This window comes from Orcinus orca, chromosome 2 (assembly GCF_937001465.1).
Source record: "Orcinus orca chromosome 2, mOrcOrc1.1, whole genome shotgun sequence".
Taxonomy (NCBI): Eukaryota; Metazoa; Chordata; class Mammalia; order Artiodactyla; family Delphinidae; genus Orcinus; species Orcinus orca.
In genome coordinates this window covers 10070260-10084305 of record NC_064560.1, presented here as the reverse complement: position 1 = coordinate 10084305, position 14046 = coordinate 10070260, and the positions used below count along the sequence as shown (strand labels likewise).

At 42.4% G+C, this 14046-nt stretch overlaps 1 protein-coding gene across 1 annotated transcript in view; it reads left to right on the top strand.

The window, feature by feature from the left end:
- Positions 1–13585, top strand: part of GAD2 (glutamate decarboxylase 2) — a 69770-nt gene extending 56185 nt beyond the window's left edge. Inside the window, exons 14-16 of the mRNA XM_049705596.1 lie at positions 3893–4000; positions 4315–4404; positions 9902–13585. Coding sequence (XP_049561553.1) covers positions 3893–4000; positions 4315–4404; positions 9902–10075 — 372 coding nt within the window. The 3' untranslated portion in view covers positions 10076–13585. The remainder of the gene's footprint in view (positions 1–3892; positions 4001–4314; positions 4405–9901) is intronic.
- The last annotated feature ends 461 nt before the right edge of the window (positions 13586–14046 follow it).

The window sequence follows — 14046 nt, the reverse complement described above, 5'->3', positions numbered from 1 at the left end:
TGTGAACAAAAATGAAGGCACACTGATAACTTGGTAATTAATGAAAGTCAACACATTATTTATGCTTAAAATGCAGAAATAGATGACAGTGAAGAATTACAAGTGAGAATTTGAGTTACTTAGAAGACATGGACACATATTTTTTTAATTCCTTACGCAAACCCTTAAGTGTCTAGACAGCTAAACGGGAAAAACGTTCATTGTCTTTCAACTTAAAGCTGCCTTTTTAAAAAATGAAGTGATAATAATTATTAAAGTAATAAGCTCAGCCCTACAGTCCACATCAAGGGTGAGGATAATTACAATCCAACACCCCTAACCCTGTAGTAATGCCAGACAGGGCAGGAGAAGTACCTAAGGAGAGCCGTAAGAGAGTTGGCCATGTCATTCTATTTTGCATCTGCCAAAGCAGTACAGTAAGTCCTCTACATACGAACCTTCAAGGTGCAAACTTCCAAAGATGCGAACGTGCCTTCACATGTCCAATCACGTAAGTTAGTTCACGTGTCTGGTGCACCTTGTCACGTGCTTGCATCCGCTACAAGTGGTTGTGCTTTTGTGTACTTTACTGTACAGTACTATTTTCTCTGTTTGTTTCTTATGTATTATTTGTTAAAAGTATTATAAACCTTTTACAGTACAGTACTATATAGCCGATTGAGTTAGTTGGGTACCTAGGCTAATCTTGTTGGACTTATGGACAGATTGGACTTATGAATGCACTCTCGGAACAGAACGTGTTCGTTTCTAGGGGACTTGCTGTAATGAGGAGGAATGCGGCATTAATCAGCAAACCCTCTGTTATCAGATACACCTGGAGAATACAATGTTCCAGTGAATCCGCATTTTCTCCTTAGTAAGATAAACCACATGAAAAATATTGACCTAAGTATAAATTACAGTTCTTTCACCGGTTGATAGAAAACGGAGCTAAATGCACTGAAGACGGCCGTCATGTTAAATCCAAGACAACTTGACTGGAGCAGATTAATGCAAAAAAGAAAATATTGAGCCTCCTGATGTGGGATGCCGGGAGGTGTTCTGGATGGTGGTATGATCTGCAAGCCTTGCACTGGCAAAGACACTGTGTCTGCCCTCAACTCTGTTCTTATTGGGTAGACCGTTTATTTTGTCTGAATTTTATTAGAGAATCCTAGGACTTTAACCTCAGTGGTTAAAACTCACGGGTAGACATAAAAAAAAAACCCCAAAAATCTTAAAAGGAGTCACCTTTTTTAGGCCTGCAGTGATGGCTTAATATGTAACTATGAGTTTTTACCGTAAATCTTCGTGTTTGTATATGATTATGCAAATTGTCAGATTTCCTTATAGTTTTCTATGACTGGCCTCTGTAATTAAAATGTAGATAACAGAGGGGTTGGCAAATGGCTGAGGGAAAAAAAATAACAGGAGAAAACTATTAAGGGGAATGCCTGGCACTCTTTGCTGAGTGACTGAACGTTCCCTTTCTCTCTAAGATATTAATTTATTTTAATAAGCAGATACTGAGCATCTGTTACTGTGCCTGGCGCTGAATGGGCCCGGGGGCTTCAGTTCTCTGGGCAGGAAAGAGAAGCGCTCCAATGACCATCACAAAGGACAGAACACAACTGGTTATAAAGGAAACACAGACACACTTTGAAGAGTTAAAGAAGGGAGAGTTCAGTCCTAGTTTGGAAGCCAAGAACGATTTATCAAGAGGTGATCTTCGAGATGGGTCGTGAACAGGATGGAGAATAACTAGGATTTTGACCAGCAGAGCTGGGAAAAGGACATCCCAGGAGGAAGGTCAGGCAGGGGCTAAAGGGTGTATTTTGAGCTAGTAGGGAGTCTCAGTTGACTGAAGGAAAATTAGGGTGCTGCCATCCAGATGAGAAGTGAGAGGGCCTGAGTGAGTGCCTCTAAACCCATCCTGGGTGTGTGGGGGTGAGGGATAAGATAAGACATCTTCCTCCCAAAGCTCCTTCAGTGTAGCCTGATGCTGGGATCCAGCCTTCCACCCACAAGTGCTCCTCTGAAGCTTCAGCTTCCGTCACAGCGACTCAGGTCACGGCGATGTGATGCCTAATAAGGTTTTATATGTGTCGTTGTCATTTTCATAAGAAGAGCTGTGTGGTATATAATGATTCAACAAGCATTTGATAAACGAATGAATTTTGGAGAATCTCCTAAAAACCTGCAAAACCTTGAAAATAAAATATAGATCTTTTTCCCATAAATACCCCATTTGAAAGGAGGAGCCCCAGGCTTCAAAGGGCACATCGGAGCTCCTGCGTCGCTCCCCCTGTACCTCTTTAGCCTTCGTCTGAGGGGGCGGTCAGAGTACAGCTGAGCGTCTCCAGAGTGAAGTCCCAGACTAGCAGAGGCTGGAGGGCTCCCATCCCGTCCGTGGTAACCCCACTCCCTTTGCTATACAATCACACTCATTTTCAGAGCGTTCATTTCACCTTGCTACGTCTCTGTGTGGGAAATCAGACAGGCACCGTCATTCCCATGTGACCAGAGAGGTTAGCCAAGACCATATGGTTGGACAAGGTCAGAGTCATACTGGTCCTGGACATAAACTGGATCAGGTCCATGCGAGATGAAATCCAACTCTAGGCTGGTCCAAAGGATCCAGTTTGGAGAACAATAAACTCCCCTCCCTCTTACCTAAGGTCCATCCCAAGTGGACCCAAACTGCCAGGTCGGCCCAAACCAATCCTAAATCCTTGGCACGCACAGACTCATGGAGCGCAGGGGTGCTGGCCTGAACGGTCAGGCATCAGCTGGGTCCTTGGAGTCAACAGGAACCAGTCAGCAAGGGTGGCGGTCTCCAAAGAAATGAATTTCTGAACGCATCAGACCTCTTTAATGCAGCTTGTTCTTAAACACGTTTCAGAGGTTACAAGTCACTGGCTCTGCCAGATGCCCCCTTTGGCTGGGACGATGGGACTGTGTTACCAGGAAAGTGGGCCCATCTCATCTGTATTACAACTGCTTCCTCTAGACGCCAGCTTGGATTAGTCACTGGTAGGCCTGTTCTAAGCTCCTGGGATGAGCATTAGCTGTTTCTCTAAGCTTCCCCCGAGCACTCCACAAATACCAAAGGAGTTAGGCGTAAAGCCGTGTTGAAAAGTAATCCCCTAGTGTGTCCTGTTGTCAGTTAAATAGTTCCAGTCCAAGGCTGTTGTGTTGTTTTTCCCAAGTCCAGATCCTGGGCTTCCAAGAGCTGGAAACTAAAAGACCTCTGTGATAATGTTCACCCATTACAGACAGATGGGCCATTTATCCCCAAAGGAGAAATCTAATAAGCTTTGCAGAATGACGGGCTAACAAAGCGTCTGTGTGCCCCTCAAGAGACCATCATCCGTTCGTCCAGCAGATACTCATTGAGCACCTACCCTATTCGTTCTATAATGGGGGGTACACTGGTGAACAGAAGTGGGGTCTGGAAATGACAAATTTACCTGATGGGCAGGGACTAAGCAGGCATCCTGGCGGTGGGATGTGTCTCTGATGACGCTTCTTATCCACAAGAAAAGGATAGCCAGCCCTCCGGTCATTAATGACTTCCATGATTACTCCTCTGAGCGGCAGAGGCAAATTTTCCCCTCGAGTAATCAAAATAATTGCCTGGGAAATGGAGGCCCGGAAAGAAAGGGATTGTGCCACGGAGAGCGGTGATGGCGAAAGGGAACAAAAGCACCTGACGGGGAGAGCATTAGAGGAGAGATGATTGCCAGGAAAGCCTCTAGTAACACAGTCTTATGTCAGGAAAGTGCTGGCGCAGAGCTGAGACCGAAGGGGCAGAAAGGCCACCAGAGTCCAGAGAGATTCGTCCCCGCATCTCACCTGAGAGCTCGCCCACCTTTCTCAGCCTGCTAAGCCTTCTTCTTCTTCTCTCACTTAGGGGACCACTGGGTTTGAAGCACATATTGATAAGTGTTTGGAGCTGGCGGAGTATTTATACAATATCATCAAAAACCGAGAAGGTTATGAAATGGTGTTTGATGGAAAGGTATGTATTCTGATTTCTACAATCCTCCAAAGTTTAGCCCATTCCAATTCTTATCACTAGTATTTTTTGATGTTAAGAATGTACTGTCCACGTAAGTGGGACCATTACAAAGGAGAAGCAGGGGTGAGAGGGTAAAAATCAAACTCACAAAAAATAACTCTGTATAATGGTGTGAAAATCAGGCACTCCAAAGGTGATTACAAATGTGAAAAGCAGGATTGTATCCGGAAGCTGCAGAATAGATTTGAAATGTCCTTGGAATTTTCAAACTTGCCAGTTTGGGCTGAGCGTGAATCTTACTTTCCTTTTCGTAGCCTCAGCACACAAACGTCTGCTTCTGGTATGTACCTCCGAGTTTGCGTGTTCTAGACAACAATGAAGAGAGAATGAGCCGCCTCTCTAAGGTAAGGACGCGAGCTCCTCTGATCTGTACCTCGGTGTATGTAATGGACCTTTCACGTGCATGTCATCCTTATGACAGATGTGCATGTCATCCTTATGACAGATGTGCACGTCTTTAGGAGAAATCATCCTCAGCCTTAGTCAATTCAGTAATTCAGAATTAGAAATGAAAACATTAGAACACATAAAATATTAAGGTTAACTTTTGTTCGCTTGTGTCAATAGTTTTTCAGAGTTTCAGAAAAGTTTCTTACTAAGTGCGAAACCCTTAAAACACAATGTCCAGGGACCAGTAAAATCTACACACACACACACACGCACACACACACACACGCACACACAATCCCAGAGGGAAAAGCGCTAAGGTGAAATAAATCATCTGCACTGTCCAATATGGTAGAATAGCTACATGTAGTTATTTAAATCCAAATCAATTAAAATTAAATTCAACTCAAAATTCACTTCTCAGTCACATTAGACACATTTTAACTTGTGACTCGAGACTAATATATCAGATTGTGCAGACAGAAAACATCTGTGTGGTTACATAAAGCTCTCTTGGTCAGTACTGACATAGACCCAAAATGGGAGGAAATGTGGAGTCTTCTGGGCCACAAGAGAAGTTAAATTCTGGACCTAACAAGGCAATGGAATTACTCTTTGTGGCCTCTTGCCCACTACAGGGCTCAGCATACAATAGGCACTGAGAAATGTCTGTTGAACTAACGTGCCATTTACATATTCCAGAATAGGGAAGGGAAACACACTTAGGAAACCTACTAGTGGATCACAGACGTCTTCCCAGTGCACACTTTGGCTTGAAGACAGATATATAGGTAACAAATGGTTATCACTAAAACGAGCCCAGCCACAGCTTCATGAGGGAGGGAAAGACGAGAATCTGGTTGGTGCATTTTCTGCTCCAGTCAGGACTGTGAGTGTGCAGATGGCCCACTGCCACTGAGGCGAAGTGGACACAGAAGGCCAGGGGCACCATGGGGACAGGACCACCATGGGGACGGGACCACATACAAACGCATTAGACCAAGGCAGGAGGCAAGGAGATGTCCTGCAGGTGTTCATCAGACAAGAGTCCCAGGCGGCATACAGTAAGTCCCCTACACACGAACCTTCAAGTTGTGAACTTTCAAAGATGTGAACGTGCATTCCATCGTCAGGTGTGAGTGAAATTGCAGCTTGCCCTCCGTCTCCTGTTGCTAACGATCCTTCAGCTCTACCATCTCCCACCTCCTCTCCCTCCTCCAGTCAGTAACTCTTCTTGCCTGTTCACTCAGTGCCAGCCCCTGTATGCCAGCTGTCGTACGGTACTACTATACTTTTCAAGGTGCTGTACTGTAAGATTAAACATGTTTTCTTTATTTTTTGTGTTTGTTTTTTATGTATTATTTGTATGAAAATTGTTATAAACCTATTACAGTACAGTACTATATAGCTGATTGTGTTAGTTGGGTACCTAGGCTAACCTTGCTGGACTTACGAACAAATTGGACTTACAAATGTGGTCTCGGAATGGCACTCGTTCGTATATAGGGGACTTACTGTGTTGGTCACCTCTTGTATTTCTGGTTCTTTTTCTTCATCATCTTCTTGAATTTTAATTTTTATTATATTTGATCATTATCTGCATCTCTTCTATCAGATTTTATAGTCCTATACTGACTGATGGCCTTTCAGAAGGTCAGCAGTGGATTTAAAAGCACATTGGTAAGGAGAGACAAGATAGGGGTAGGGAAGTAAAGAAGTACTAACTACTATGTATAAAATAATAAGCTACAAGGATATATTGTACAGCACAGGGAATAGAGCCGATATTTTATAATAACTATAAATGGAGTATAACCTTTAAAAATTGTGAATCACTGAAACATATATTATAAATCAACTATACCTCAATAAAAAATACTAATAAACAATAATAAAAGTTTATAGAAAGTATTACAGAAAGTACATTGGTAGGGCTTCCCTGGTGGCGCAGTGGCTGAGAGTCCGCCTGCCGATGCAGGGGACACGGGTTCGTGCCCCGGTCCGGGAAGATCCCACATGCCGCGGAGCGGCTGGGCCCGTGAGCCGTGGCCGCTGAGCCTGCGCGTCCGGAGCCTGTGCTCTGCAGCGGGAGAGGCCACAACAGTGGGAGGCCCGCGTACGGCAAAAAAAAAAAAAAAGTACATTGGTAAAGAAGTAGATTGGCCTCATATATAAAGTGACTTTTTTAAAGCCTATGTTATTAAATGTAATGGGAAATTTAACTGGTGAGCTTTTAATGTTTTCCAATATCTTATTCATGGTTATTCTGCTTTTTGATTTTTCAAAATTTCTCTCAGCCTTCCATGATGTAAAAACAAAAAGGTTTTGTAACACATAGTGAGAAATACATTTCTGTGGTATCTTCGTGAGATTATTTCATGATGCTTTAATCTGAGCCCTCTTTGGAGGAAACAAATGTGGATTTAAATTATGGAAGAGTTCCCTGGTTATTATTTTCTAAAGGATTGAAAAAGCTAATGGCACAAAGGATACAATGGTACCCTCAAACTCTTAAGGCATCCCCCAAAGAGCTCTTGTTGATTGAGCCTTCAGTGAATTCTTCAACATGCAGCCCCTTTTTTCCTGACTTCCTTTATTCAGCAAAACCAAGAATGTGACCCCCAAAAAAGAGTCTAGAAAAAAATTAAAATGCTATATACTCGTCAGAAAAGTCAGATTCTTATTTTCCTTCTTAACTTGTAGTTAGTGATCATGCAGTGAAGTAGATGTTCCGTGTTCCTGCTAATTTGAGTTCGGCAGCATTTTCTGGAAGCAACCAAAAGCCATATGTATTTAGATGGCTGTGATTTCTGCCAACCCAGCGAGCTTTAGGAACTGGGGGGGGCGGGGGGGCGGTTCAATCTTACTTTCTGCCAAAACCTGTTTGGGATGATGGCTGTTACCATCAGTCTTTGGACTTCTGATCTGCATTTATTTCAAAAATTGGTGTTGAATGTCCTTAATAATTAATCCCATTCCTGTGTATTCTTACTTGGATTGCCTATGAAAACGAAATCAGAATTTAATTCACTGAGTAAAGCATTATCACTGTTTTATCAGTGCTAAAGAGCAAGCACGATTTATTGCACAAATAAAACTAAGGAACAGTTATGTGATCTTTTTCCTTAAATTCCTGCAGACACATGGATTTGGAATTCTTTTTCTAATCTGGGATTTCTCTTCCCAGGAACACACTGACTTGCCACGCCTCACAGCACAAAGTGATACATTTCATGTCCTTAGGCTAAATTATTCTAGTAGATCCATTTTCAGAACTTAATCCCAGTCTTGAAATATTTAAATTCTTTTTTATATTTATTCCCCGGCATGAGCCTGACGCCCTGCATACATCGTTAATCCTTTGGGTGAAAGAGGATCAACCCAACAGGAACATTCCTCCTTACATTACCTCCTTGGGGAATAAGGAAGGAGCAGAAGGGGATGTAAGAATGTGTTCATCTAGAATCAGAAAATCTCAATGTTGGAATCATCATCCACATTCATTTTTAGGTGAGGAAATTAGGTTCAGGATGTGAAGTGAAGGTGAAATGAACATGAAGGTCAGGCCTGGCTTTGGCTTTGGCTTTCATAACTAACAAATAATTGGTCCTGATGGGGACCATGTTGATTTTTCACACTGAGTACTTTGAGGCTTAAAACCTCATTGCAAACCAGTGATTATCTAAGTGTTGATATTCAAAAGTCACATGTTTATAACACCATTCTATTTGAATCTATCCTTCATTTAAAATGAATACAACTGTGATAGAAGGCATAGTTCCCATATTGAACTGAGTTGCTGACTATGAATATCTAACATAAGTCTAAAGCTTCCCTCACATCTACATTCCTGGTTAGGTATTTGCAGCAACGAACCTAAAAGATCAATGTTATATTTACAAACTCCAGTGGTGAAATATGTGGACAGATGCTGCATACAGCTGGACATAATTTAAAATGTATGCCTCATCCTAGGAGCTCTTCCTCTTATGCCACTTTTTATAGTCAATAAGGACTCAGGGAGCCCTCCATGTGCACACAGTGCTGTCCTGATAAAAGAAGTGAAGGACACTGTCCCTGCCTTCCAGGAGCTTACAGTTGAAGTACAAAGATGAAGTGTATTTTCTTATAAGTGAGGGGATGATAGGAAATTAGAATATAGACAGAATCTATGGATAAGGATCTTGTACTTACAACTTAGAGAAAATATGCTAATGGACTGCAGAAGTCAGGAAAGTCTTCCTAGTGGGTGTAGGACTGTGGTGGAGCCTTGGAATCTGCATAGGATACAAACTTAGAAAAGGAGTTCTAAGCAAATAGAACAAGTGTGACATGGTGAGACTGAGGACCAGTGTGAAGGGGTAAAAATACGTGTGGTACATCCAAGGGCTATTGAATAAGTAGGTCTTGTCAGAGCTGCAGATTCATCTGGGTGGGCACTGGATGAGTCCTCAGAGCTGGTGACAAAAGGCATTTGTGCTGGACTGGAGTTTGAACTTAAATTCATATACAATAGAGGACCAAGGGCTGTAACCATCCATCTGGCATAAATGTGGTAAAATCGTGTCTGTGATCTGATTCTGTAATGTTAAATCCTTGTGGGTGCAGCTTTTTGCCTCAGCTGATTCTTCATGAGTATTAGGTAGTATATTTCAAAACATTTTATAAACTGAGTTAATGCAAAAGGAGAATAAAAAGAAACTAGGAAGCTTAGGGTCTCAAGAAGGAAAATAGCGTTAGGATCTCAAAAGTCTGCTTATTTTCACACATCACTTGATAGTGAGCCTTACATCTTGGTAAGATGAACCATGTGAAGTCTGTGAACCATGTATTACTTCCAATGAGGGGGAAAAAAACCCATCCCCCAAATGTTGTATTGCCAGATTCTTTAGCCTTGGAACCAACATCAGATTCTTCTTGGTCTCCCAAAACACTAAGTAGAAAGTCAAGATGTCAAGCTCCTAAGAAACAAAAAAACAAAAAAAAAACTAGGGCTTCCCTGGTGGCGCAGTGGTTGAGAGTCCGCCTGCCGATTCAGGGGACACGAGTTCGTGCCCCGGTCTGGGAAGATCCCACATGCCGCGGAGCCGCTGGGCCCGTGAGCCATGGCCGCTGAGCCTGTGCGTCCAGAGCCTGTGCTCTGCAACGGGAGAGGCCACAACAGTGAGAGGCCCGCGTACGGCAAAAAAAAAAAAAAAAAAAAAAAAAAGATGTCAAGCTCCTGATGATAGCCTACCACTGATTATTCCTTTTAGCACCTTCGAGATCTTGAAGGTTACACTGCTCCAGCCCTCTGATCCCAAGAAAAGTGAGAGGCAGTTCCTTCAAGGGATGACAAATATGGTTCCGCTTGTTCAGTTAAAAACTAAAAATGCTACTTGGTATTGGGTTCTTTCATGAAAGGAAGAGTCCCCGGGAGAAACAGTCACCGTCGTGGTCTGGTCTCTTCCGCAGGTGGCTCCAGTGATTAAAGCCAGAATGATGGAGTATGGGACCACAATGGTGAGCTACCAGCCCTTGGGAGACAAGGTCAATTTCTTCCGCGTGGTCATCTCAAACCCCGCAGCAACTCACCAAGACATTGACTTCCTGATTGAAGAAATAGAACGCCTTGGACAAGATTTATAATAACCTAGCTCACTAAGCTGTTTCAATTCTCTAGGTAGACAATTAAGTTGTCACACACTGTGTAAATGTACTTGTAGTTTGTTCCAAAGTAAATCTATTTCTGTATTGTGGTGTCAAAGTAGAGTACAGTTTAAAAATCAAAAACAAACATTGCTCCTTTTAAAAATCCTTTCTTAAGTTTAGAATACCTCTCTAATAATTAGTGACAAAAGGCTGTGTTCTAATCACTAAGGAAAAGCTTAAAATTGTTACAAATACTTCCCTTACTTTTAATATAGTGTGCAAATCAAACTTTATTTTCACTTCAGAGTAGTAGGGTTGAACAGTGCCAAATTGCCCCTGAATCATAAAAGGTTCTCTGGGGTGCAGTGAAAAGGATAAAGTAAATATAAAATGTATGCTGACAATAAAAAAACTCTTGCCTTTTTCATAGTATTAGAAAAAAAAATTCTAATTTACCTATAGCAACATTTCAAATATATTTAAATACATATAATTTTACAAAAGGAAAATATATATATTAAAAAGAAATCCTATTTTGTAACATATAGATTTTTATTTTATATGGGTTATACAAACTGCAGGGGCAGATATTAAAAACTAAGCCAGATTTTTTTTTCTCTTTCTTTTAATGGAGGCACAATAAAACACTTAGCAAAGTTATTTTGAAACATAGGCCCACAAAATTCTTAAAAGGTATGATGCCTTCTTTCTGTTCATTTTATGACTTATCACATCTCTAAAGTTAGTATTACAAAACAGACACAAAAGGATACTGCAAGTTCTTTAAAATGATTGGTTAGCTCGACAGTAAGACTTACTTCCCATTTAAGTTTTCCATCCGTTGGACCTTAGTAGACCCGCTCAGTAGGCATGACAGCCATGCTTCATCTTAGACTAAATCAGGGTCATCGTCTCTATTCTGCTTTCCAGTTCAGCCTGTTTAGAACAGAAGGTTGATGCTGGTTCTTGAGATATCTTCCCAAACAGTATTCTTTTATTAAGTCATTTGGATTCATTAGAGAAAATAAAAATAAAATCTCATCAGCCCGAGCAGAGGAATGAAACACACTCCAGATGTGGTGAGCCCAGAAAATTAAACTTGGCCTTAGGTCTCTGTGTGAGAATAATGATGTCCTCCTGGATGCCACAGTGTCCCTGCCCAGGAAGGAGTCGTTCCCCTCCCGGGTCATTGCTCTTTCCCATTCACTCCCCATTCCGACCCACAAAAGTCTCTCCTGCTAAGCTCCCCGTGACTGGGATTCCCAGTAATTAATTTCTACTCCATTCGTGGTTATTTTCCTCTCAGGAAATGAGCTCCTCACCTAGAATTTGGAGACAGCCTCTTAAGACCTTCTTTTATCCTCTGTCTCCCATCAAGACCCAAAGTGACCAGACTATGTAGAGATCATATGCTCCTTAGAATTCAAAATAATATTTTAAAAGCATCCTTCTGCCCCTGCAAACCTGATGGAGGGACATGAGCTAACGAGAGCTCCCATAGATATTTATGGGGCACAGACTGTCAGAGTCAGAGAGGTAGTGGACCCATATATGCAGACTGCGGACGCACATTTAGCAACATTCATCCTTTCTGTGCACCCCAGTCAGAGCAGTGGTCAGGAAGATGGCAGGTGTATGAGGGAGGAAGGAGGACCCCATCCTTCGCCAAAGAGAAAAGGCCTCTAATACGACCACGGGAGCCAACCACCTGCAAGCTTCCTGAGCTTGCCCCTACGTTCTCTCTCCCAGGTTACATATGAAAACGTTGATATTTGAGATGAACATGGCTTTGGGCCCTCTCTGTGTAGGAAGCAAATGGATTCCCTATGACTATTAGAAGAAAACGCTTTATCTGTGCCCCAGAATTTCATGAAGGAACAAGGCTCCTATTCTAGGCTGGGTCTAATGACCAAGCATTCCTTTCCTTTCTAGAAATTAGCTGTTGAGAATAAGCACACAACTGCCCACCTATTGTGAGCCTCAGGCCACAGACCCCATCTCAGAGGCAGAGACACTAATTATCAAACCCGCCATCCTGCTTGGAGGAGACGGTGAAGCCCAGTGCCCTGATCTGGACAGATCCCTCTCTACTCCAGGATGCTTCTATCTGGGGTTATAGATTCTCTATCAGAAGCGGCTGCTTTTTCACTTGATGGTATGACAGAACTTAAAGGAGGAACATTTGTGCCTGTGTTTGAAGTTCCAGCAAAAGAGTTTTTACCAAGAGCTTGTTTCCCCGACCCCCTGCCCCTTCCAGGTTCGTCCCCAAGTTTGCTGGGAGCCTTCCTCAATCCTAAGCAGTGAAAAGCTACCAGCCATAACCCAGGGAAGGAGGTAAATAAAAGCCTGATAAGTCCCGGTAGCTTAATAAATATTCTTTAAAGTAAGTCTGTAATCTACTCAAGAGAAAGGGAGGGAGGAAAGAAGGAAGGAAGGACAGAAGGAAGGAAGGAAGGACGGAAGGAAGGGAGATTGTTTTGAACTTTAGCCAAATTCCCAGTGCCAAAGGCCTTTATGTGGGACCATTCTTCACAAATATTAGAAGAGTTTGGCTTTAGCTTTAATCACAATTGACATGGCCATTTTCATTCAGATAGCAACATTGTGTTTATTATTTTTAAATACTTGGAAAAAAAAGTGTGGTATGTCTCCATCGGAGACACATAAATGGTATTGACTTCCTGAACTGTCTCAAGGACGTGAGGAAAGAAAAGGAAATCAGTTGTGTGTGTAACTGTGCTGCCTTTATTATACTGCTAGTACTGTCTCGTCACCTCAGATGGGGTTGTGCACTTTAGATCTGAACTTACAGTGTTGCAAATCAACATGTTTTGCTGTAAAAGCTTGTACAATATGTTATTGATGTGTCTTTTCCTGTGTGGTAGCCGTACTGATTTTCTGAGAACCACGTTCGCATCTGTGCCCATAACCCTCTCACCCGCCCTCTCTCTGCTAAAAGTGTGCCCTGCACCTCAGCTCTCACAGGGAATACCCTCGGCTCCGCTCGCTGCTGAGAAATCTCCTTTGAGAACTGTGGGATTTCACAAAATGCAAGGAGGATGCTACTTCAGTGTCTCCGAGAACAGAGGAAACCAGTATGGAGGGTCACAAACAGCCAACGTTGCAGGCGCTGTCCCTGCTAAGATTGGGAGTAGGTGCTACTCCTCAGAATACGGACCAAGAAAGCACGGGTGTAAATATAGCAGCAGGACAAGGAACTCAGGAACCTAACAGCGGGTATCATCTTGCACGTGCCCTCCTGTCTTCAAACGCTAAGTGCAAATGCTGTGTATTGATTAGTTACCTGTGCCAAAGTCCTGTCCCCAGTCAGTGTTTCCAAAGGACATTGACATCTCCCCAGCATCGCTCCGTTACTAAGGACAGAAATCAATAAAAACTATAAACACATGGCAACCTGTTCTTCTTACCAAATATAAACTTGTGTATGATCAAAGTATTTTATGTGTTGTTTCTCTAAATCCAAATAAATGTGTAAACGTGGACGTATCTCAGGCTCTGGATGTGTATTTCCGGCTTTGCAGGCCGTGTGAGGGGCTCATTTCTAGGGAATTGCCTGTATCAAAGGCCCTTCACTTGTCACAGAGCTCAGAGCATCTTTGCTGGGAAAAAATCTCTTACTCCCACAGTCGCTTCTGCAGGATATTGCTTGACCACTCTGATTTCTCCTTCAGTCAGACCCAGTCTTTAAGAAAAAATGTATGTATTATGGGAAATTTCACGTACACACAGAAGTGGGAAAAATAAGTATAATAACCTCCCATGAAGGCTTCACCCAGCTTCAAAAGTCACTAATTCGGAGCCTGAATCTTGTTTCGTCCATCCTTCCCCCCAATCGTGTCCTCCCAACACCAAATAATTTTCATGTGAATCCGTAAAAGATAAAGAATCCTTTTTAACAAGTCCTCAATACAACGATCCCAACTAAAATGATAATAGTAATGCCGTAA